Below are 27,280 nucleotides of genomic sequence, written 5' to 3' on the forward strand. Positions count from 1 at the left end.
GTGGAGACAGAGTGCCGAAGGTACATCGCCGTAGACAACAGAAAAACCATCACATTAGATAAAAACTATCTATATAACTATTGTAATTTTCCATCTGGTATAGGCCTATCGTTTCCAAGGCTCACAGGGACTGATATAAAAAGATATTATGCCATATTTCCGGTTAATTCTCTTTCTACAAACTATGAAGGGTCTATACAGGTTAATTTCTTCGTTATCACATTTTTGTACATCACTAATTATTGTAATTATTCCACTGCGGGGACGATATAATTAGTCTCTTCTTTCTGCTTCGTATATCTCTGATTAGTTCCGAAAACGATTACCAATAGTCACACGTGCAAATGAAATAGACTCTTTTTAAACATAATGTGCCAACAATGACGAGGCTATACCAACAATCCAAATCATGTGAAGAGGCAAAACATCGTTTCTCACACTTATTTTTTGCACGTTTTGCTTCCGCTGATCGGCCGCCGCCGTCGGAGGTGAAAGTAATGATAAACGCGCCGTTTTCATCTACGATTTCCGTTAAAAACATAAACTATTTCACTCTGGAGAGTCCTACGCCTCTTTCTTCTCTCCGAAACAATATGAGTAAAAGGTTTTTGAGCGAATCCATTGGAGGGCTTTGACTTTCTAAGTTCTGTCTAGTTCTAACTCGATCTAGTAGAGATTTTTCTTTCCCCTCCAGTTAGAGTGTAAGTTCCGTAACACAATCCACCGAGACTTTCCAGAGTTCTGGAAACTGGAAAGAAGCTACACACGACCTGGAACTTCCTAGTAGAGTGTTCTAATTCACCTCCAGTTAGAGTAAAGTTCCAGTAACACACTCCACCGAGATTTTCCAGAGTTCTGGAAACTGGGAAGAGGCTAGACACGGCCTGGAACTTCCTAGTAGAGTGTTCCAATTCACCTCCAGTTAGAGTAAAGTTTCAGTAACACACTCCACCGAGACTTTCCAGAGTTCTGGAAACTGGAAAGAGGCTACACATGACCTGGAGCTTCCTAGTAGAGAGTTCCAATTCCCCTCCGGTTAGAGTAAGTTCCAGTAACGCATTCCACCGAGACTTTCCAGAGTTCTGGAAACTGAAAAGAAGCTACACACGTCCTGGAACTTCCTAGTAGAGAGTTCCAGTTCCCCTCCACTTAGAATAAGTTCCAGTAACACATTCCACCTAGACTTTCCAGAGTTCTGGAAACTGGAAAGAAGCTACACGCGAAGTGGAACTTCGTAACAGTCGGGCATTCTTTCTAGCTGGAAGTGGTTGTGGCTATCCGGAGTCATCCGTAGAACTAACAACTGAATTGAGAGAATTAGAGTGAAGACACAGAGGAGTTTCTTTGTATAACTGTTACTGACTGTTCTTTATTTTTATTTCGGTAAAACTGAAGACTACTTCCGCGGCCTGGTTCCCGCCAGTTTACCACCTTTTAATTATGATTTTGTTTATGTTTATGCCTTTTGTTAAATGCTATGGCACTTGCCGTCTTTTGCTTATGATTTTTACGTTCATCCCTAAAGGGGCTGCCCATTTTGCACATAAGCTGGTATTACCGAAAAAAAAAAAACCAGATGGACGCGGGAGTAGCCTTCAGTTTTACCTTCAGTTCTTTTGCTCGTTCTTCTTCTTCTTCTTCTTACGCAAAACCTCATCGAAAAAACAGTTCGGTTTGGGGGAACACAGGAGGAGGAGGAGGAGGAGGTCATCATCATAACCTGTGGACGGCCTCGTCGAGGATGGTGACTTTCTTCTCCCTTCGCAGTGTGGACGTCCTCGGTGGGGGCGGGGGTTCTGGCACGTCTCCGACGAAGGTGGCCCATCCGTTCGGCCTCTCGTTGCCGTCCCCGACCAGTTTTTGCCCCAGGGGGCTCTCGCGGGGCTCTGAGGAAGCCCTGTAGCCGCCTCCGACGTCAGTGACAGGGTGCTGGCCAGCTGTGTGAGGAAGAGAAAGAAGAAACCCGTATGAAAGTTTGTTGGTTACTCACTGTTCCAATAATATTGACTTGATCTTTAAATCTTAAAGTATTTCTCCATAACAGAAGGAATAAAGTTATAGTTTCTGAATTTTTCTTACCAAATCTGGCATCATTTTTAAGAAGCAATCATTACTTCACAGCATATTCGTTGAACTTATCCACAACAGAAGGAATAAACTTAATGTCTGTGATTTTCTCAACAGATCTAGGATAATTTTTAAGAAGGAATCCTTACTTCATAGAAAGTTTATCAAACTTATTCTTAATTGAAGGAATAAACAAAGTTTTTTTTTCAAAATCTACGACCATTTTTAAGAAGGAATCCTTACTCCATAAGAAGTTTATCAAACTTCTCCATAAATGAAGGAATAAACTTATATTTTCTAAGTTTTTTCCCCAAATCTAGGATCATTTTAAGAAGCAACCCTGACTTCATGGGAAGTTTATCACACTTATCCATAATTGAAGGAATAAACTTATATTTTCTAAGTTTTTCCCCCAAATCTAGGATCATTCTTAAGAAGGAATCCTTACTTCATAGGAAGTTTATCAAACTTATCCATAATTGAAGGAATAAACTCATATTTTCTAAGTTTTTTCCCCAAATCTAGGATCATTCTTAAGAAGCAACCCTATCTTCACAGCATATCCATCTAATTTGACATTTGCCACGAATTTCCCTTAAATCTATGGGCACACTGATATAAAACGAAGCTGGAGGCCATGAAAAAACAACATTAAAAAGCAGTGACGAAGAAAGAGAACATTGCAAAAATGCTGCTTGGTAGCTAATCTACATTGACATAGAAAGCTGCATGAATGACATTTTCACATCAACCACCTTTAATTGAGGAAAAACTAAAAAAAAAATATATATATATATATAAATAAAAATATACAAGGGAAAGGTCCGCCTAATTCCTGGCTAAGATTATTGGAACGAGCTTTATCTTTCATTTTAATATTTATTTTCTTTTTAAAAGCGTAGCAGTAACTTCTAGTTATGGTTACGAAAATATTATGCCAATGAATAAGGGATGTTTAGATGCACAATGATGGACAAATGACCAGAAGGAAAATTTAAGGTAAGCAAACATTGTCACTGTACCAATAAATGCAATACGAACTGACATACCCTATTGCAATGCAGACTTTAACAGAAACTGGAAATAAAACTAAAAGATAAAAAGAGAAGGATTAAGTAAGGAAGGAAACAGATGAGGTTTTTGAATACACAAGTTGTTATTTATAGATCTGTCAGCCTGTCTTTTCTGTTCCGTAGCTTTTATTCTTTTATGTAAGGTAAAAAAAAATAGGTGTCATATATTAATTTAAAGCACTTAATACATACATAGGATTTACTTAAACATCTAAAAAAATATGAACAGTAAAAGTTAAACGAAAACATTCAATTTCGGTCACAAGCATATTATGAAAGGGTCCTGAGGTCACGTTTGATCAACGACATAAAACAACAAAAACATATCAATCAGATTCTCGGGACAAGAAAACATAAACAGACGAAAACGACGAAGAACAAACCTACGCCAGTCTTGAAATCTAAGTAACAAAAGTCCGAACGATTGAAAGAAAAAATAAGAAAAAAAAAAAACATCCAGAGAGACTAACAAAGGAAGCGAGAGAGTGATTGTTTTGATAATGTCAACAATACTGATTAAACCTAACTATTTTGATTTTTTTTGGGTTTCTAAAGAGTTCCGATGGTCTCACCAATCGTGGCCACAGACTGTGCCCTGGGGCGGGAATCGTCCTCCCTCAGGAGAGAAGGGGGTTGCACCGTAAAAGAGGTCTCTCGCTGGCATCCCGCGCTCCTCGGTGACCTGAGGAGCAGATGTAAACAAATCATTCATTTGCCGTCACAGATTGGTTGGGGTCGAACACTGGGAACGGGATGATATATATATACAGTGCGTATATATATGTATATATGTATATATATATATATATATATATATATATATATATATATATATATATATATATATATATATATATTATATATATATATATATATATATATATATATATATATATATATATATATATATATATATATATATATATATATATATATATATATATATATATATATATATATATATATATGATGTCCATGTTTCTCGCCTGTGGATGATCAGTCTAAAACATAACATATCAGAAACACACATCTTCAACTAATCATATACATGTCACAAACAAGTTGAATACAAGTCAACGTTGGAAACGGGGTGAATGCAATCCATTAAAAGAAAACACGTGTCACACCCAGACTGACAGAGAATAAATTGTATAACGCCCACGTTTCTCGTTAATGGATTTTCAGTCTAAAACTGCGTCCATACTACAGTGGAAAAAACTCGTAGGTAATTAAAAAAACTCATTTACGTAACTTCAAGTTGGATCTAAGCAATAGAAACATTTTTTTATGAAATTCACTTCTCTGATAATCCCACAAAACATTGTTAGTGAACATAGATATTAGTGACATTCGTGATGCATCGTTATGTTTCAAAATTTGATGTTCAGATATAATTTGCATATCGTGTTCTGAGGTCAAGAGATTGTTCATGTTTTTCGTTGTTATTGAAGACTGACCCCATAGGAGGGTAGTGCCTTCAGTGCGCCTCACGCGGTGCGTTGCAGGCATTACTTAAGGTTCTTAGCAGCATGCCTTCGGCCCCTAGCTGCAACCCCTTTCGTTCCTTTTACTGTACCTCCTATCGTATTCTCTTTCTTCCATCTTACTTTCCACCCTCTCCTAACAATTGATTCATAGTGGAACTGCGAGATTTTCCTCCAGTTACACCTTTCAGACCTTTTACTGTCAATTTCCGTTTCAGCACTGAATGACCTCACAGGTCCCAGTGCTTGGCCTTTGGCCCAAATTCTATATCTAATTCAATTCAATTCAATTATTGAAGACTGAAGGTATTTTTCATTCATTTTAATTCACATCGCTAGAAAGGGAAGGTTGATAATTGTATTAATTCATAGTAGACTTTTGTTCATCTTTCTAGCACGTCAGTATTAATGACTGAGTGGATTTGGAAGAATCTTTGATATCTTAGATATTCTGACTGAATTAATATTGCTATAACCTATTTGGGATTAGTTTCTGAATATACCTACGTCCTTTTATTGACATGGTTTCTTAACCCTTTTGCTTATGACTCTTATGACAATTACGTCTGTGGGCAGTGGCTGTAACTTGAGCAGTAAGCGTAAAAATGTTTGTTTATTTGTTCAAAGACACCTATCTCCGACAGTTCTGAAGGTAGACCGCTCAATTTTGTTTCAATTTGCAGCTGATTACATATTCTATTAGTAATTTCTCTCTTTTTTACTTTTGGATACGTCATCAGTAAGCGAAGGACTTAAATTTGGATAACGTTGATCTTTTGAACTCAGTGTGTACACTTTTGCTTAAGGTTCCAATTGGCAGATGCACTTGAGTGTCAAGTATTCTCGTAGTGATTTCCTTCTTTTTCTTTCAGTGGTATTTCCTAATATCAACTGGTTAAGGAAAGTGTGTTTTTTACTTGGTCATTTTATTCCTTACACACGTTCCCCTAACGAGCTCGCATCTCCAATTACCTGGAACCCTTTCTTTCTTATCTGCACCTTTCTGCTGAGCGAACGTATGAGTCTTCTATTCGCTTGCTATTCAAATTCATTATATCAGTACATCTTCAGAACTTATTTCAGAAAACTAAACTTCCAGCTATGCCAGATTTCATTTTACAAATACCTTCATACTTCTTCTTCTTCTTTTGTGTTTTCGTTCCCTCTTCTTTTCCACTCTGCTGGAAACCATAATTAGGATTCGCATTCGAAGTGATCTCTCACCTTCCCCCCCACACAATAGCGGGTCCAGGATCCGGTGGGGGGGGGGGGGGCACTTGGGCACGTGGCGCCCCCCCCCATGAAAAATAATTACAATATAATAATATTGAAGATTTAGATGAATATATCTCTATATTATATAAACACACACATATATATTTTTTGTATAATATGAAAATTGGTGCCCCTCAATGAACTTTTTATGGATCCGCTGGTGTCCCCCCACCTACAAGATCCGACATCAAAACATATATGCCATGGATACGTGTAAACGACTCTCCATTCCGTCAGCGTTGAATTGAAACCGAGGGAAGAGCTTCCTACAAGAAAGGAGAAAATTTGTTTCCCCTTTTTTTTTTATTCCTCCAGCAGCCAGCTTCCCATCTCCGCGATTGTTTTCGTAAAACAATGATGTCCAGGAGTTACTCTTCTTCTTCTTCTTCTTCTTCTTTTTCTTCTTCCCCTTCGGCGGTTTAGGTATTCAAGTCTACACGACAGCCTCGTCTTGGTTATATGTCTCGAAAATGGTCAAGTTTCTTTTCTGCCACGAGAGTTGGAGAACGCTTTTCAGGGCCAGCGGATTTATTATTATTTTTTTTCTCAGTCCTTGCAAGGTCGTACGTTTCTGTAGACTTTTTAAAAATTGTTATATGTCATGAAAAATCATGATAGAAAAGAACAGAATAGAATTTTATTATTTTTTTTACATCAGTCGTTGCAAGGTCGCACATTTCTGTATAGTCTTTTTATTATTGTTATTGGTCATGAAAAATCATAATAGAATAGAATAGAATAGAACAGAATAGAATTTTATTATTATTTTTTCATCAGTCCTTGCAAGGTCGTACGTTTCTTTACAGTCTTTTTTCTATTTTTATTTGTGGTGACAAATCACAGTAGAATAGAATAAAACAGAATAGAATAGAATTTTTTTGTTCAGTCCTTGCAAGGTCGTACGTCTTTTTTTATTTTTATCTGTCATGAAAAATCATAATAGAATACTGACCCAAAATGGAAAACTGCAGTATCTGCAAAATTTTCGAAATTGAGACATGCCACCTATTGGTCTCGTGGGACACTAATACACAAGATTCTGCCGTTTCAGAATGATTCTTCAATGATTTATCTAGGGGGTCCCATTTGCAGTATCTGCAAAATCAGCAGCAAGACAAGGGAAAACTGCATTATCTACCATTTTTAAAGTTTTGTATTTTTGCAGATACTGCACTCTTCCATTTTAGAGCAGAGGTGGGTGAACTATGCTACCATTACATTATGTATCTTTTCTAGGCAAAAGTGTTTCAAATAATGTTTTACTATTAATGATGATAATAAAGAGAACAATATCAATGAATACAAAACCTATATTCGTGAAATTGTAATTAGAAAGCAACTGTAATTACCATTGAACAAAGTAAATGCTACTACATCAAAAACTAATCTCAAATAACTTATATAATTTTGTTTGCCTTTAAAAAATAATAGTTTCATGATATTATTTTGTAATGAACTTTTAAATTCATTGTAATGTTATAGATATTCTAACCAATTAGTTTTTGGAGGTCAAATAATTTGTTTTCGCGTAAAAAAAGCAATTAATTTTTAACCAGTAGAATATGTTTTCCCTTTATTTGTAATAAACAGAGTTTATTTGGGTAGATGCACAAATGTTCACACACATATATATATACATACATATATATATATATATATATATATATATATATATATATATATATATATATATATATATATATATATATAAATATATATATATATATAAATATATATATATATATATATATATATAAATATATATATATATATATATATATATATATATATATATATATATATATATATATATATATATATATATATATATATATATATATATATATATATATATATATATATATGTATATATATATATAAACATAGCTGTATAGATTCATAGGAGGAGAGAGAGAGAGAGAGAGAAAGAGAGAGAGAGAGAGAGAGAGAGAGAGAGAGAGAGAGAGAGAGGCGCCTCTAGACGTAATCGATAGACTAGCAACGTATAGTAGGTTGCTGAGAATGTACAGCACAGCAGATTACTTGCTGACGATGTTCAAAAGTTATAATGATAAAAGGGAAGCTTCTGTTAGGCCGAGCAGAACTGGAAGGTGGACTATAGGCCTATGCAAAAGAGGTTCCGACGCCATTTGTTAACGAATGGAGTGAAAGGCTGATTCACATTATAACATCACGTCACGTCAAAGTACGTGAGAATTTCTTACATGCAATCAAATGGACTTGTTCACACCATTACGTCACCATCAAGCACACGGCATCTATCGTCACGTCACGACACGTTTTCTTGGAGAGAATATTTTGACGTGACGTGACGTGGAGTGACGTGACGGTACTTATGCAAGTTTCTTACCGCTAAAATCTGTGAGTCACTGAGGTATAAAAATAAACCAGAGGAACACCTTTAGAGTCTGTAAGTGCTGGAAAGGTTGAGAGGGTAAATTGAAATTAGAATGATAGAAAAATTGCTGTTACTTTTATTGGTGGATGAGTAGAAATAGTTGATTTTTAGAGGTACTGGTAAGTCAGCTTAATGGATGATTATATATATATATATATATATATATATATATATATATATATATATATATATATATATATATATATATATATATATATATATATATAATATATATACACATATATATAATATATATATATATATATATATATATATATATATATATATATATATATATATATATATATATATATATATATATATATATATATATATATATATATATATATATATATATATATATACACACATATATAATATATAATATATATATATATATATATATATATATATATATATATATATATATATATATATATATATATATATATATATATATATATATATAAGCATGTTAAAAGAAGAAGAAGAAGATATATATATTATATTAGTAATGATATCCGGTTTGTTCCTCATTTAGATTCCTGTTTCTCTTTCAGGCAAAATTGAGAAGAAAAAAAATGTTACCAGCAATTCCTTTTTAAACTGAGATATATTTTCAACCATTTCTTTAAACTATCTTGTCATGTTTAGTTTTCTGTAAAAGAAAACTATTGTGCCGGCTTTGTCTGTCTGTCCACATTTTTTTCTGTCCGCACTTTTTCTGTCCTCCCTCAGATCTTAAAAACTACTTAGGCTAGAGGGATGCAAATTGGGACGTTGATCATCCACCCTCCAATCATCAAACATACCAAATTGCAACCCTTTAGCCCCATTAGTTTTTATTTTATTCAAGGTTAAAGTTAGCTTTACTTGTGCGTCTGGCAACGATATAGGCCAGGCCACCACCGAGCAGTGATTAAAGCTTCATGGGCAGCGGCTCACACAGCATTATACCGAGACCACCGAAAGATGGATCTGTTTTCGGTGGCCTTGATTATACGATGTAAAGAAAACTCGATTTTTCACTCGTTTTATTTTCTGTCCTTAGTAAATCGTTTTCGACCTTATGTACCTTTTCCGCAAAGCCCATGAATCAAGTTCTTCCGCAATTTCGGTTGAAAAATATCCCCCCCCCCCTCAACTTCTTAAAAAAACACATATTGCATTTTCCATCCTCCAATCCCCTTCGGATTTAGGCTTCGTCTAAGCCCTTCCATCTATCCGGAATATATTATCGTCCACTTTTCTTATATATATTTTTCCCCCAAGAGTAAGTCTTTTACTAACACTGTATTTTACCCTTTTAGTTTTATTTAGTGGTTCCGGCTTTTTATTTCACGATTCCTTTGCTTTCCGTCATTCACATTCAGAGAGAAATGTTGGTCGCGATGGCACATTGCATGAAACATATCAATAATTGCATAAAACAATTGCCAACTCTTTTAGTTTTATTTAGTGATTTCATAAAACAATTGGTAATGATTCGAAATTAGTAAGTGTATTACGCCAGACACCTGAGGATACAACTTGATTACCAGTTCAGAGGAAAAAAGTTTCATTCCTCGAACCATTAATTTTCTGTGAACACTTCAGTAATTACATAAAACAACTGATAATGATTCAAAATTAGTAAGCACATTACTGCGTCCATCACTTAAGGATATAACTTGATTGCCAGTTCTGAGGAAAAAGTGTCTTTCCTCGAATAGCAATTTTCTTGGAACACTTTCAGGTTTGCTCACACCGACATATAAAGCAATCCCTTATTATTTTCATGGACTTCACGGAACGCTAGCTAGCTAGCCAGTCCGTTTCTGAACATAACAAGTAATAAATGCGCCGAAGTTTCTTCGGCGTCATCGAGTTTTCTGTGCAACGTATAATCAAGACCACCGAAAATATATCTATGTTTCGGTGGTCTCGGTATAATGATGTATGAGCCGCGGCCCATGAAATTTTAGCCACGGGTCGGTGGTGGCCTGGCCTATATCATTGCCAGACGTACGATTATGACTAATTTAACCTTAAATAAAATAAGAACTACTGAGGCTAGAGGGCTGCAATTTGGTATGTTTGATGATTGGAGGGTGGATGACCAACATACCAATTTGCAGCCCCCTAGCCTAAGTAGTTTTTAAGATCTGAGTGCGGACAGAAAAAGTGCGGACGGACAGACAGATACCCATCTCATTAGCTTTCTTTTACAGAAAACAAAGACAGAAAAAGACGTTGGACTTGCAACTAACCTGCTAATGGTAGCAACTCCGTGAGAGGACTTGAAGGAACCTTGAGATTTGAGGTTTCCTGGCGACTTGGGTCTCTTGAGAGTGCTCGAGGGCGACCTACTGTTACGCCAGAAATGGTAAAGAAGAGGCATTAGGAAGTGCTCTGCTGCAAGAGTATATGATGACGATGTGTCTCTTCTGAAATATGCCTATATTATTTTTCTTTAGTTTATGCTCAACATTCTTTGATTTCTATTTTCATCAGTTTGTGCTGACTATTCTTTGGTTTACATTTCTGTCGATTGATGCTAAATATTCTTTGCTGTGAATTTTCATCAATTTTTTTTCCTGACTATTTTCCAATTTACATTATCATCAATTTAAACTAACCATTCTTTGATTTCTTTTTCATCAGTTTGTGCTGACTATTCTTTGATTTACATTCTATCAATTTATGCTAAATATTCTTTGCTGTGCATTTTCATAATTTTTTTTCTGACTATTCTTCAGTTTACATTATTATCAATTTATACTAATCATTCTTTGATTTCTATTTTCATCAGTTTGTACTGACTGTTCTTTGAATTACATCTTCATCATTCCTTACAAATTTAACCATTCCTTGGTTGACATTTTTATCAACTTACGCTAACCATTCTTTATAAACTAACCGTTCTTTGATTTACATTTCCATCAGTGTCTGTTGACCATTCTTTGTGCTGACTATTCTTTGATTCACAATTTCATCAGTTTATGCTAACCATTCTCTGATTTACAATTTCATTAGTTTAGCCTAACCATTCTTTGATTTACAATTTTATCGGTTTATGCTAACCATTCTTTGATTTACAATTTCATCAGTTTATGCTAACCATTCTCCGATTTACAATTTCATCAGTTTATGCTAACCATTCTTTGATTTACAATTTCATCAGTTTATGTTAACCATTCTTTGATTTACATTTTCATCAGTTTATACTAACTTTCTTTGCTTTATCTCCAGTTCATGCTAAGTATTCTTTGATTTACACTTCCATCATTTATGCTGGATATTCTTTGCTTTACATTTTCATAAATTTTTTCTGACTATTCTTCAGTTTACATTATCATTAATTTATACTAACCATTCTTTGATTGATATTTTCAGCAGTTTGTGCTAACCAGTCTTTATAAACTAACCATGTTTTGACAGATATCTTCATCAATTTATGCTAACCATTTTTCATAACTAACATTCTTTGATTAAAATTTTCATCAGTTTATGCCAACCTCTCTTTATAAATAACCATTCTTTGATTAACATTTTCACCAGTTTATACTAACCACTCGTTGATTTATATTTTCATCAGTTTATGCTAACCACTCTCTATAAACTAACTATGCTTTGATTGATATTTTCATTAATTTACGCTAACCATACTTTATAAATAACAATTCTTTGATTGGCATTTTCATCAGTTTATTCTAACCATTCTTTATAAACTAACAATTCTTTAATTGGCATTTTCGTCAGTTTATTCTAACCATTCTTTATAAACTAACAATTCTTTGAATAACATTTTCATCAGTTTATGCTAACCATTCTTTATAACTAACCATTGTTTTTAACTAACAATTCTTTGAATTCCATTTCATTAGTGATTACTAGCCATTCTTTGGTATAACATTTTCACTGATTTAATGCCAACTATTCTTTGATCTGCATTTTAATCAAGTGGTTCCGGCTATTCTTTGATTTACATTTTCATAAATTTTTGCTGACTTTTAGCAACGAGGGCTACTGATTTTTTTTTTTAAATTAGTATTTAATATAAATATTATTGAGTGTCAAAAACAAAAACCCTAAACCTAGAGGACACGCCCCGCCCCCAGCCCTCGAAGATCTGAACTTACAAGTGGCCCCTTACCTAGTTAGTTTCTGGAGCTCCTCGGGAGTTAGGTGGAGTTTTTCGTAAGAGGCTTTGACGCAATCCGGAGGACCTCCGTAAGTGCCTCCAAGTCCTCCAACACTTATTATGGAGCCCACTCTCGGCAGACCGCCTCCATCCTAAAACAGCAACATTGAGTTTGTCTTAACTTGAATTTTCTCGATTCACTCCTTGATAAGTATATATAAATAATTTATCTAAAATGTGGAAAAATTAAATTTTGCTTCATTCACTCCTCAATATCGTTGCTTTAGCTAATTTAGATTTGGGTAAATCAAATTATAGCATCGAGTATTCATTAAGGAAAATGAAAATGATTGATAGATGATTTTGAAAAAGTGAGAGAACATTTCGTATATTATGTCGTACTGTACATAGCTACAGAAGCTAAGGACATTGTGAATGGCATAATATATATATATATATATATATATATATATATATATATATATATATATATATATATATATATATATTTATACTATTTTTTTAGTGTAGTGATTCACGGTACAGAAAGACACCAAATGTCTCCATTTTTTTTATCATCAACTATCATTTATTTTTATTTTCCTTGACGAATTCAGGCAACAAATTTCCAATCTTCCACCAGCGCAAAGCTATATTTGATTTTACCCAACATTAAAGAAGCTGAAGTAAATGTATCGTCAGTTGGCGAACCGAATAAATATTAATTACCAAATCAAGAAATTATGATTAGCTCCAATCTTTTAAAGACATCACCACGACCATCATATTAATCATGTCCTAATCAACGTATCTCACCTGAGATTGGGGGTGGTGTCCCTGACAGGTATGAGAAGGTCTCCTCCAGAAGAGAAGGAGGAATATGAGCCCGTTGAGAAGCAGCAAGGAAACTCCCAGGCCAACTGTCACCAGCAACGCCGTGGAATATCGAACATACTCGTCCGTATCAGGTAGCATCATCTTCGGGCTGATGCTGCGGGTGAGAGATGGTAGAGCGTGAGATGGAGTGTGCTTTGAGAAATTAAATCACTGAAGGTTTTCTAAAGCTTTTAACCTTGTTCTTGATTCTGTGACATTTCTTAAAAAGGTGACATTGTGGGGAGATAGTTGTTTTACTTATTAATTGGGAGTTTGAAAAATGAAATCAGTGAAGGTTTTCTAAAACTTTTAACCATGTTCTTGATTCTGGGACATTTTTTAAAAAGTGATATTGGTGGGAGATGATTCTCAATTGTTTACTTATTAATTGTGAGTTTTGAAAAATGAAATCACTGATGGTTTTCTATAACATCTAGCCTTGGTCATGATTCTGTGACATTTCTTAAAAAGGTGACATTTGTGGGAGATACTCATTTGTTTACTTATTAATTGTCAGTTTTGAAAAATGAAATCATGGAAGGTTTTCTATAACTTCTAGCCGTGGCCATGATTCTGCGTCATTTCTTAAAAAGGTGACATTTGTGGGAGATGATACTGTGTTGTTTACTTATTAATTGGGAGTTTCGAAAAATGAATTAAATCACTGAAGGTTTTCTATAACTTCCAGCCTTGGCCATGATTCTGCGTCATTTCTTAAAAAGGTGACATTGTTGAGAGATACTCATCAGTTTTGAAAAATGAAATCACGGAAGGTTTTCTAAAACTTCTACCCTTTCTCTTGTTTCTGGGAAATTGTACATATTATTTATTTATTTTTTAAAATTCTTGACGCATCTATGGATGAGAAAATTCATGGATCATGTTAATGACTTTTTCAAACTTGTTAGGACCACTTCAATAAAATATTTGTCATTAATTTTGGATCAAATTATGAAATATCAAAATTTCGATAACAGGTTGATAATTTTGTCAAAATCTACGTTGATGAACAACTTTCATAACTAATAAACCCAAGGAAATAAGAGTAGTTACAATTTTTAAGTAACAGTAATCATGGATAATCCTTCATTATGCATGAATTGCTTAAAATAATACTTTAATTAAAAACTCATCTTGTATTAATTTTTCAGTAAACTAAATTCGTATTTACATTCTGAAATCTACTTCATATGATGTACTATCAATGATGATTCATTATTGCAATATAATGTGAAATAAAATGGAAATCATTATTGAAATCTCGTTTCAAAACCTTATCATATAACTGAAAAAATTTTGGTATTTTGTAACATTTTCCATTATATTGAAATCAGTCAGATAAAGAATGACTCTTTTTGGGACCAAGAATATTATTTAATCAAAATCTGAAAATTCTCTGATTGACAGTAATAGGAATTTTATTCTATTTTATTTTTGATTCGGGAAGAACGGTAATAAATTATCTAAATTCTGTATTTTCTGACGTAGCTACTTAATCTCTGTAATAAAGGGATATATCTAGGTAGTATTTTAGGAAGAAATGTCAACTAATAATAATAATAATAATAATAATAATTTTTATTATTATTATTATTATTATTATTATTATTATTATTATTATTATTATTATTATTATTATTATTAATTAAATCTCTGAATTTTATCAAGTGTTCGAAGAATGATTTGGATTAAAATATGCAGTGAAATATTATCTGGTGATTTGACAGAGCGAGCTCAGTTCTGACACAGTTTAAATCCAACCAGGAAACAAGGATATTCCTCTAGAATCCTAGAATCATTTATTCCTCTCTTAAAACTAGAATCATCGTTTCCTCTCTTAATCCAAGAATTAATTATTCCTCTCTTAATCCTAATATCATTGATTGCTCTCTTAATCCCTGAATCATTGATTGCTCTCTTAATCCTAGAATCATTTTTTTTTCTCTTGCCCCTCTCATGATCCTAAAATCAATTATTCCTTTCTTGATCCTAGAATCATTTATTAATCTCTCAATCCTAGAATCATTTATTCCTCCATTAATCCTAGAATCAATTATTATTCTCTTAATCCTAGAATCACTGATTCCTCTCTTAATCCTAGAATCACTGACCCCTTTCTTGATCCTAGAATAATTTTTTCCTCTCTTGTCTCTAAAATGATTTATTCCTCTCTTGATCCTAGAATCACCGATTCCTCTCTTGATCCTAGAATCATTAATTTCTTTATTGATCCAAGAATCATTTATTAATCTCTCAATCCTAGAATCATTGATTCCTCTCTTAATCCGAGAATCATTGATCCCTCTCTTAATCCTAGAATCACTGATTCCTCTCTTAATCCTAGAATCATTGATTCCTCTCTTAATCCGAGAATCATTGATTCCTCTCCTAATCCTAGAATCAATTATTCCTCTCTTCATTCTAGAATTATTCATTCCTCTTTTAATCCTAGAATCACTGATTCCTCTCTTAATCCGAGAATCAATTATTCCTCTCTTAATCAGGGAATCATCGATTCCTCCCTTAATCCGGGAATCAATTATTCCTCTCTTCATTGTAGAATATTTATTCCTCTATTAATCCTAGAGTCATTGATTCCTCTCTTCATTTTAGAATCCTTTATTCCTCGGCCGCGTTCGTGATTCGGTTATATCTCATTTTTTTTTTTTCGATCAAGCTCTAAGTGACATGAGGTTCAGACCCGGTCAATGACATCCTACAGTCTCATCCTATCTCTCTCTCTCTCTCTCTCTCTCTCTCTCTCTCTCTCTCTCTCTCTCTCTCCAGTTTGCATGTCAAGGGATCACGCTCGGAGCCTTAAAGCTGACGTTCCGCCCGCGACATTATAAGCTAATAGGTCACTGCCGCATCGACTTTGCAAGCAAGCGAGCACGGCAAATGCACGTTTGCGTGTGATTGCGTGCCAGTGTGTGTGTGTGTGTGATACACGAAGGATCATTTGTGTACGTATGAATGTGCGTTTGAATCTATGCAAGCATGGAATGTAACGTAGCAGATTTGGCGGTATCACAATCGTATTTTACGTGAATGATTTCCCAGAGGATTTTTTTTTTTTTTTTGTGCGAATGGAGACAGAATATTCAGGGTTTTTTTTAATATATCGTGTTTTCTCCTTCCTAGGGATGAGAAAGATGGAAGTAACTGGTACTCTTTAGGATATTTTTAATATATATATATATATATATATATATATATATATATATATATATATATATATATATATTGCACTTCTTCTAAGACTGCCATACTTTTGAATCTAATGATATATATGAATATACGATAAATACTAAAACTCTCCACCAGCTTTGGTTTTTTTTTTTTTAACCTCGTGACTCTCTCTCTCTCTCTCTCTCTCTCTCTCTCTCTCTCTCTCTCTCTCTCTCTCTCTCTCTATTGTAATTCCTACTCTTCAGTTGCTTCTCCATTCCATTTATGTACGGATTTTCTCATAGATACGCGATCGTTTGGGGCAGTAAAAAGTAAAATAAAAACAATTTAACTTAAAATTGACACCACGAATTGGAAATACCTCGTTGCGAGACTACTCGCCATATTTCTAATTCGTTTTCAAAACTTATTATATTAAAATATGAGTTGATATGCAACTCAAAACCCTCATTGAGGTCTGAGTGAAATATGTAAATGATTGACGTGTGAACTTCCCAATGGGTAAAGCTCAACTCCCAAACACGAAATCTAGAAGATCCGGCTCTTCAGTGAATCCCAAAGAAGCTTTTTGTCACGTGACCTTGTTCAGAATGCAGTTGAATTATAAGTATTAATTATCTGTATAGATCTGCTTTAAGTGGTTGTAATCCAAATGACGATAGATGAGAACATCAGTAACTGATTAGTCTTGTTCTTCAATATTAAAACAGCAATGGGGACATTCTTTTAATTTCACGTGGATTGCAAGTTTCTTGAAATGATACTGAAAATGTACTACAAAAATTTCACGTGGATCGTAAGTAAAATGAAACTTTACTAAATGGGTATACCATAAATTTCACGTGGAATATATTTTGAAATTACACTGAAAATACATTGCAAAAATTTCACTTGGATCGTAAATATTTTGAAACTACTAAAAAGGCATACCATAAATTTCACGTGGACATTCCATAAATTTCACGTGGATCGTAAGATTTTGAAACTTTACTAAAAGGCATACCATAAATTTCACGTGGATTGTACGTATTTTTAAATTATACTGAAAATGCATTACAAAAATTTGACGTGAATTGTAAGTTTCTACAAACTTTACTGAAAATGCATTCTAAAAAATTTCACGTGGATCATAAGTATCTACAAACATATTGAAAATGCATAGGTATTTTGAAACTTTACGGACAGTGCATACTAAAATTTCCAAGTATGAACCAACGATATAAAATAATGAATATTATTTTGTAGCTCATCCATTTTATATAGTTTTATTCATATCATGTTTAGAAACAAGTAAAAAATGCGCCGAAGTTTCTTCGGCGCAATCGAGTTTTCTGTACAGCCGCTACTGCGTATAATCAAGGCCACCGAAAACAGATCTATCTTTCGGTGGTATCGGTATAATGCTGTATGAGCAGCGGCCCATGAAACTTTAACCACGGCCTATCCTATATCGTTGCCAGAAGCACGATCATGGCTAACTTTAACCTTAAATAAAATAAAGACTACTGAGGCTAAAGGGCTGCAATTTGGTACGTTTGGTGATTGGAGGGTGGATGATCAACATACCAATTTGCAGCCCTCTAGCCTCAGTAGTTTTTAAAATCCGAGGGCTGACAGAAAAAGTGCGGACAGGAAAAAGTGCGGACGGACAGACAAAGCCGGCGCAATAATTTTCTTTTACAGAAAACTAAAAAGAATATATAATTACCTAGTCGTGTTCCTAGCCCTTGGACAATACTGGAAAATGGTTTCTAAATTTGACAAGGCGTCTGTTCAAGAACCAGGGGGAAGAAAACATTTATGACTTAGCTTTCCGTAAATGCTGGAATTAACGCAGGCATTTTTCCAGGGAAAAGAAATAAAAAAAAACTGGAATCCGATATGACCTGAGAAATTCCGGATAAAAACAAGACATCTTATCCGGACCTTTTTTCGGAAATTTCAGATTGGTTGTGGAAATAGTTGCAGACAAAAAGAAAATTTTCACTGGTCATAGTGGTGCCAGAATGTACACGTTTCTCTCTCTCTCTCTCTCTCTCTCTCTCTCTCTCTCTCTCTCTCTCTCTCTCTCTCTCTCTCTCTCTCTATATATATATATATATATATATATATATATATATATATATATATATATATATACATATATATATACATATCTATATATATATATATACATACATATAATACACAAACAGACAAACACACACATGCATATATACATATACACTCTCTCTTCTTTTCCATCCTTTATGATTTCGAATTAATCTGATATTTAAAGAATCACTTTTAGACTAAAGAGCTGCAATTCCAAAAAAACAAAATAACATTCCATAATTAACAGTTCTACGACACAGCGGAAACTTCCATTAAAGACAAAAAAATATATAGTAAAAAAACCCATATTAAAAAATAAAAATATACGACGTCCGTCCACTGCTGTTAAAAAAAAAGCTCTACTGCTGGAACAGAAAAAATAAAACTCACCTCGTAACTGTAGGTGACAAGGCTAACGTAGTGGTCACAGTAGGCTTAGTGGGCTTCGGACTGGGCGTGATGGGCGTGGTGGCCACTGAACTAATTGTAGTGGTGGTGGTGGTAGTATTAGGCTGGAGGAAAATCCATGGGTCTGGAGGCTTCACAATGCCGTAAAAGAGATTAGGGTCTGTGCTCAACTCCCAGGAGTTTGGGTCTGGAGGGTAGGACTTTCCAGCGGCCTCCAGTTCTGGAACCAGCCAAGTCCACAGGGCGAGTTGGTGAGCGCGGTACTGCGACCCTACGGTTGGGGGGACACCTGGGTGGGTGGAAATGTAATTGGTGAATTTCTTTAGTCTCACAGAGGTACTGAGAGACAGAAAGTGACAAGAACAGGCAGAGAGATAGACAATAATAGACAGAGAGACAAAGATTGACAGAGAAAAACTGAGAAATGAGAGAAGATGTAAGTGTAATTGGTGAATTTCTTTAGTCTCACAGAGATGCTGAGAGACAGAAAGTGACAGGAACAGACAGAGAGATGGACAATAATGAAGACAGAGACAAAGAGTGACGGCGAAAAACTGAGAAACAGAAGATGAGAGAAATAATGTCCAATTTACTATAGTTATTCAGTTGGAGGTAAATAAAAAAAGGTACATTTCTTTAGTCTCACAGGCAGAAAAGGGGACAGAATGACGGGGAAAGAGAGAGAGCGAGAGAGAGAGAGAGAGAGAGAGAGAGAGAGAGAGAGAGAGAGAGAGAGAGAGAGAGAGAAACTGATTCTGTTGTAGGTAAATAAAATTGGTAGAAGAGCAGAGTGACATGGAAAGACAGAAAGACAGACAGGGATAAAGACAAAATGTGAGAGAGAGAGAGAGAGAGAGAGAGAGAGAGAGAGAGAGAGAGAGAGAGAGAGAGAGTCCAGTTTCCTCTGCTGATTCTGCTGGAGGCAAATGGCAATGGTAAGAGTCTATTGTGTGTGTGTGTGTGTGTGTGTGTGTGTGAGAGAGAGAGAGAGAGAGAGAGAGAGAGAGAGAGAGAGAGAGAGAGAGAGAGAGAGAGAGAGTGTGTGTGTCCAGTTTCCTCTACTGATTCTGTTGGGGGCAAATGGCAATGGTAAGAGTTTATTGTGCTAGAGAGAGAGAGAGAGAGAGAGAGAGAGAGAGAGAGAGAGAGAGAGAGAGAGAGAGAGAGAGAGAGAGAGAACAAAAACTAAAGACACACAGGTATAAAGACAGAGAATGATAGAGAAAAACAGAGAAACAGTGACAGGAACAGAGACAGAGAGTGAATCCATTAACCATTCGCCAAGAATTAAGGGTAAACCATACATTTCTCTAAGTTCTTTAATCATTATGCTTAATATATCTGTACAGCTATTGAATTTATATGAAGGCACTCTATCAGTAATTGATTCCAAAATGTCAAAACACACTTGAAGTCCAGAAATACAAAATTCCTCGAGGATTTTAAGATAAATGCCTTCGAATTCCAAGTTAGGCATAATAGTTGCCACCTCTCTCTCTCTCTCTCTCTCTCTCTCTCTCTCTCTCTCTCTCTCTCTCTCTCTCTCTCTTCACGTAACTATTACGCCCATGATTCGCAAAAGTATATTTAACAGTCAAGTGTCCCAAAACAGTTGCGTCAAGAACTTGTCTTCAAGATGAAAAATCCAGTTCACTAAAACAAAGCATTTCACACCATACTTAACAGTAATGTAAGAAAACAAAAGAAAACTATTAACTAAATAGAAATGATATGCATACTGTCCTTGTATAGAAATATTTTCACTACTGTCATCACAAAAAAACTATTTATCAAAAAGAAATATGTGTTTACTATCATATAAAGAACAGTTGCACTACTGTCAATATAAAAAGGATATTTGTTAAAGAGAACTAGCTCACTTCCCCTATTAAGAAATATTTTCACTACTGTCATTACAAAAAAAAGCTATTTATTAAAAAGAAATAATAGCTTACTATCTCTATAAAGAAACATTTGTACTACTGTCATCATAAAAAAGACTATTTACCAAATAGAATAGCTTACTGTCCCTATAAAGAAACATTTGCACTACTGTCATCATAAAAAAAGACTATTTATCAAATAGAAATAATAGCTTACTATCTCTGTAAAGAAACATTTGTTGTACTGCCATCATAAAAAAAGACTATTTATCAAATAGAAATAATAGCTTACCGTCCCTATAAAGACACATTTGCACTATTGTCATAACAGAAAAGGACATTTATCAAATAGAAATAATAGCTTGCTATCCCTATTAAGAAACATTTGCCCCACTAGCGTCATAAAAAGGCGATTTATCAAATAGAAATAATAAATTACTGTCCCTATAAAGAAACACTTGCACTACTGTCATCATAAAAAAAGACTATTTATCAAATAGAAATAATAGCTTACTATCTCTGTAAAGAAACATTTGTACTACTGTCATCATAAAAAAAGACTATTCATCAAATAGAAATAATAGCTTACTGTCCCTACAAAGAAACATTTGCACTATTGTCATAACAGAAAAGGCCATTTATCAAATAGAAATAATAGCTCGCTATCCCTATTAAGAAACATTTGCCCCACTATCGTCATGAAAAAGGCGATTTATCAAATAGAAATAATAAATTACTGTCCCTATAAAGAAACATTTGCCACATTCTCATCCAAAGAAGGAAAAAAGGACTATTTATCTCAGGCCGACTCCATTCCTAGTTTATCTGGCGGCCAGAAGTGATGTGAAAGCAGGACGCTGAATTTTAAGGAGATATTTCTGGCTTCCATAAACCTCCTGACGTGCTTGCTTGCATATTTGCAGAGGCCTCGTTTTTACGGTTCCGCTCTTAAGAGTTTTATGGTCTTGGTTATATATTATTTAAAGCACGTTTGCCATATGTGAGTTTCAATGACTGGTCTCTTTGTATTTTTTTTTTTTTATTACGACAATGGTCTACGTTTATATATGCTTATATTTATTTTCATCTACACTTTAATTCAGTGGTTCTTAACATTTTTATTACCACGCCCCCTCTAAGAGTTGGTCCTTCCCTCCACGCCCCCGACCTTGCATCTAGAAGTAAAACCCCTCCCCTCCAAGATTTTTAAAGGAAAATAAAAAAAAAAATGAGAAAGAGAAGGGGTGTTTTTATCCTTTTTGGAATGAATTAGTGAGATACTGGACACTGCTTCTTAGCGACTCTTGTTAAGAGAATACGACGGCCCCCCTAGGGGGGCGCGACCCTCAGGTTGAGAACCAATGGTTTAATTAGATTTTATATTTTCCTCTTTTTTTTTTAGCGAGGATTTGCATTCGTTTATGGTATCAAACTTTAATTTTTTTATTTCACTGTATTTTCAAAAACCAAATGGCAATACAATGGGTTTGAACAGCAAATATTTAAATCAATACAGTCAACTTCAGCAATTTCAGGAACGAACATCTGTAACTCTTAGCTAATTCTACCTCACTGACTCTTTTTATTTTATTTAAACCTGATTGAATGAAAGTCCGCTTTGATATTAACAAAAAGTTAATACGCTCTGTCGGTCGGGTTGCCTAAAACATTTAAATACCCTGGCTGTATTTGAGGCCGAACTAACCAATATACAAATTTCAAATAATTTTCTACAACAATTTATGTTATTACTGAAAAACTAGAGGATAAATCCTTGTATTTTATGCATCATTTCATTAGTAAAGTATTCGGCATTCTAATGTAACACTATTTCAAATCATGTAATACGGGCTTTTATTGCAAATCATTGCAGAATTCATACATAACTTATCAATTAACCAGGCGCACTCACAGAGCAACGAGAGAGAGAGAGAGAGAGAGAGAGAAAATAATGTTTTCTGTCACGTAATCTGACAGAAAACATACATACAAACATATACATATATATATATATATACATATATATATATATATATATATATATATATATATATATATATATATAATATATATATATATATATATATATATATATATATATATATATATATATATATATATATATATATATATATATATATATATACATAAACACCTCCAAAATATAAAAGCAAATACTAATCTCGTCCATCACTTAACCTCCACAATTTCAATCTTATTAAAACAAAAACGCAAAAAGCCTCAACAACAGACCGTCGATCCTCCAACCATATAAACACAGCATCTTAAGCCAAAAAGATAAATATGCCCTCCACTCTATTCCAGAACCATTTCATAGAAAGCTCACTCAGTGGCAGAATAATTATCACCATTTATCAGTATCTCGCTTGGAACACCACCTTCCTCCCTTCTCCACCCCCCACCCTCCCCAGCTTCTCTCTCCTATCTATTCTTCAACAGCTTAATTGTTCTCTTTATCTCCTCCAAAGTCAGTTCCATTAGCATTCTCAATTTTCAACTTATCCCTTCTATATTTGAGTCTTCCATTTTCTTCTTTTCACCAGACTGAGGGTCGACTCAGAATCTGCTCTTCTTCTTCTTCTTCTTCTTCTTCTTCTTCTTCTTCTTCTTCTTCTTCTTATTATTATTATTATTATTATTATTATTATTATTATTATTATTATTATTATTATTATTATTATTATTAATCAAAAGATAAACCCAATTCATACAGAACACGCCTACAGCGGGCATTGATTTGAAATTTAAGCTTACAAAGAATATGGTGTTCATTTGAAAGAATTTACAGAAGTTGATAGGATATACAGAAAGAATAGATCAGTAATCAAAAAAGAAAAAAAAGACAAATTCAGAGAGATGTAAATAAACACGTGAAAATATATATAGAGTATTAAAGTAGAAGGTAAATTGTATTTTAAGTAGGTAATGCATTCGTCTCCATCGACGAAAGACTGCAATTAATTCGGACAGAACATTACCCTTTGTATATTTAATCTAAAAGCTAATTATTTATCGACCTTTTACTTGCATTCTTAAAGTGCAGTTTCTCCTTATATATATAACTTTTGCTCCCTTTCTTAAAGTGCCATTTCTCCTTATTTATTGACCTTTTCCTCTCCTTCTTAAAGTGCAATTTCTCCTTATTTATCGACATTTTCCTCCCCTTCTTAAAGTGCTATTTCTCCTTATTTATTGACCTTTGCTTCCCCTTCTTAAATTACCATTTCTCCTTATTTATTGACCTTTTCCTCTCCTTCTTAAAGTGCCATTTTTCCTTATTTACTGACCTTTTCCTCCCCTTCTTATAGTGCAATTTCTCCTTATTTATCGACCTTTTCCTCTACTTCTTAAAGCGCCATTTCTCCTTGTTTATTGACCTTTTCCTCTCCTTCTTAAAGTGTAATTTCTCCTTATTTATTGACTTTTTCCCTCCCTTCTTAAAGTGCCATTTCTCCTTATTTATTGGCTTTTTCCTCCCCTTCTTAAAGTGTAATTTCTCCTTATTTATTGACCTTTTCCTCTCCTTCTTAAAGTGCCATTTTTCCTTATTTACTGACCTTTTCCTCCCCTTCTTATAGTGCAATTTGTCCTTATTTATCGACCTTTCCCTCTACTTCTTAAAGAGCAATTTCTCCTTATTTATTGACCTTTTCCTCTCCTTCTTAAAGTGTAATTTCTCCTTATTAATTGACTTTTTCCCTCCCTTCTTAAAGTGCCATTTCTCCTTATTTATTGACTTTTTCCCTCCCTTCTTAAAGTGCCATTTCTCCTTATTTATTGACTTTTTCCCTCCCTTCTTAAAGTGCCATTTCTCCTTATTTATTGACTTTTTCCCTCCCTTCTTAAAGTGCCATTTCTCCTTATTTATTGACCTTTTCCTCTACTTCTTAAAGCGCCATTTCTCCTTGTTTATTGACCTTTTCCTCTCCTTCTTAAAGTGTAATTTCTCCTTATTTATTGACTTTTTCCTCCCTTCTTAAAGTGCCATTTCTCCTTATTTATTGGCTTTTTCCTCCCCTTCTTAAAGTGTAATTTCTCCTTATTTATTGACCTTTTCCTCTCCTTCTTAAAGTGCCATTTTTCCTTATTTACTGACCTTTTCCTCCCCTTCTTATAGTGCAATTTCTCCTTATTTATCGACCTTTTCCTCTACTTCTTAAAGAGCAATTTCTCCTTATTTATTGACCTTTTCCTCTCCTTCTTAAAGTGTAATTTCTCCTTATTAATTGACTTTTTCCCTCCCTTCTTAAAGTGCCATTTCTCCTTATTTATTGACTTTTTCCCTCCCTTCTTAAAGTGCCATTTCTCCTTATTTATTGACTTTTTCCCTCCCTTCTTAAAGTGCCATTTCTCCTTATTTATTGACTTTTTCCCTCCCTTCTTAAAGTGCCATTTCTCCTTATTTATTGACTTTTTCCCTCCCTTCTTAAAGTGCCATTTCTCCTTATTTATTGACTTTTTCCCTCCTTCTTAAAGTGCCATTTCTCCTTATTTATTGACTTTTTCCCTCCCTTCTTAAAGTGCCATTTCTCCTTATTTATTGACTTTTTCCTCCCCTTCTTAAAGTGTAATTTCTCCTTATTTATTGACCTTTTCCTCCCCTTCTTAAAGTGCCATTTCTCCTTATTTATTGACCTTTTCCTCTCCTTCTTAAAGCGCCATTTTTCCTTATTTATTGACCTTTTCCTCCCCTTCTTATAGTGCAATTTCTCCTTATTTATCGACCTTTTCCTCCCTTCTTAAAGTGTAATTTCTCCTTATTTATTGACTTTTTCCTTCCCTTCTTAAAGTGCCATTTCTCCTTATTTATTGACCTTTTCCTCTCCTTCTTAAAGTGTAATTTCTCCTTATTTATTGACCTTTTCTTCCCCTTCTTAAAGTGCCATTTCTCCTTATTTATTGACCTTTTCCTCTCCTTCTTAAAGCGCCATTTTTCCTTATTTATTGACCTTTTCCTCCCCTTCTTATAGTGCAATTTCTCCTTATTTATTGACCTTTTCTTCTCCTTCTTAAAGTGTAATTTCTCCTTATTTATTGACTTTTTCCTTCCCTTCTTAAAGTGCCATTTCTCCTTATTTACTGACCTTTTCCTCTCCTTCTTAAAGTGCCATTTCTCCTTATTTATTGACTTTTTCCTCTCCTTCTTAAAGTGTAATTTCTCCTTATTTATTGACCTTTTCCTTCCCTTCTTAAAGTTCCATTTTTCCTTATTTATCGACCTTTTCCTTCCCTTCTTAAAGTGCCATTTCTCCTTATTTATTGACCTTTTCCTCTCCTTCTTAAAGTTCCATTTTTCCTTATTTATCGACCTTTTCCTTCCCTTCTTAAAGTGCCATTTCTCCTTATTTATTGACCTTTTCCTTCCCTTCTTAAAGTGCCATTTCTCCTTATTTATTGACCTTTTCCTTCCCTTCTTAAAGTTCCATTTTCCTTATTTATCGACCTTTTCCTTCCCTTCTTAAAGTGCCATTTCTCCTTATTTATTGACCTTTTCCTCTCCTTCTTAAAGTTCCATTTTTCTTTATTTATCGACCTTTTCCTTCCCTTCTTAAAGTGCCATTTCTCCTTATTTATTGACCTTTTCCTCCGCTTGTTAATTTTTCCTCAAAGCAATATCACCGTACTTTCCATCATTAATGTTTTGGGAAAATCCTTTCAAATTGAAATAAAAAAAATACTAAGACTCTTTTCATACGTAATTAATATTTTAATTGATTATTATGTACTACTTATGATGTAATTACTGCCAGCTTTCCAATGCAAAATTATTTTATATATTAATTGACATTTCTAGGACGCACATTTACAAACATTTAAAGCAATGTTCTTAATCTGGGGGGCGTCAGCAATTTCCGGGGTGGGGAGGGGGCGCGAGCCCTAGGGAAAAATAAAAAAATTCTAATTATATTCATTATTCTCTTAACAAGAGTGAGGAGCTAATTTTCGTTAGTTTCCTATAGTCTACTACTCGGGTTAGACTCGTTGTTCTTAAGAATAAAAACACCCCTTCTCTTTCTCTTTTTTTTTTTCCTTTAAATCTGGGAGGGAATTTTACCCACAGATGCAAGGGGGGCCGTGGTGGGAAGGACCAACTCTTAGAGGGGGTCGTGGCAATAAAAAGATTAAGAACCGTTGATTTAAAGCTGAGTGTCATTCTGATTCTACTGATTGAATTACATAATAATTTATTGCACATTAATTTTTTGACGTCATTACTTCCTCGAGTCATGGTCATTAGTAAAATATATATTCCACTGCACTTAAATAAATAAATAAATAAATAAATAAATAAATAAATAAACTAATTAATTTCATAATAAATATATTAAATTAAACCTCACTATTTTGGTTATTTTATGTTATCTTTA

The 27,280-nt window shown here is 34.1% G+C and overlaps 1 protein-coding gene across 3 annotated transcripts in view; it reads right to left on the reverse strand.

Moving 5' to 3' along the window:
• Nucleotides 1-1,444: 1,444 nt before the first annotated feature.
• The window catches only part of LOC136831320 (carboxylesterase 4A-like), a 194,406-nt gene continuing 168,570 nt past the window's right edge, over nucleotides 1,445-27,280 (reverse strand). Inside the window, exons 9-14 of one of the 3 annotated variants that reach the window (XM_067091542.1) lie at nucleotides 18,991-19,297; nucleotides 13,258-13,432; nucleotides 12,454-12,593; nucleotides 10,568-10,666; nucleotides 3,713-3,822; nucleotides 1,445-1,937 (exon numbers count right to left, since the gene is read on the reverse strand). In XM_067091542.1, coding sequence (XP_066947643.1) covers nucleotides 1,714-1,937; nucleotides 3,713-3,822; nucleotides 10,568-10,666; nucleotides 12,454-12,593; nucleotides 13,258-13,432; nucleotides 18,991-19,297 — 1,055 coding nt within the window. In that variant the 3' untranslated portion in view covers nucleotides 1,445-1,713. Of the gene's footprint in view, nucleotides 1,938-3,667; nucleotides 3,823-10,567; nucleotides 10,667-12,453; nucleotides 12,594-13,257; nucleotides 13,433-18,990; nucleotides 19,298-27,280 lie in introns of all 3 variants that reach the window. The other 2 variants (XM_067091553.1, XM_067091561.1) reach the window with 2 other exon arrangements.

The sequence above is a fragment of the Macrobrachium rosenbergii genome, chromosome 4 (genome assembly GCF_040412425.1).
Source record: "Macrobrachium rosenbergii isolate ZJJX-2024 chromosome 4, ASM4041242v1, whole genome shotgun sequence".
In the NCBI taxonomy this organism is placed as follows: domain Eukaryota; kingdom Metazoa; phylum Arthropoda; class Malacostraca; order Decapoda; family Palaemonidae; genus Macrobrachium; species Macrobrachium rosenbergii.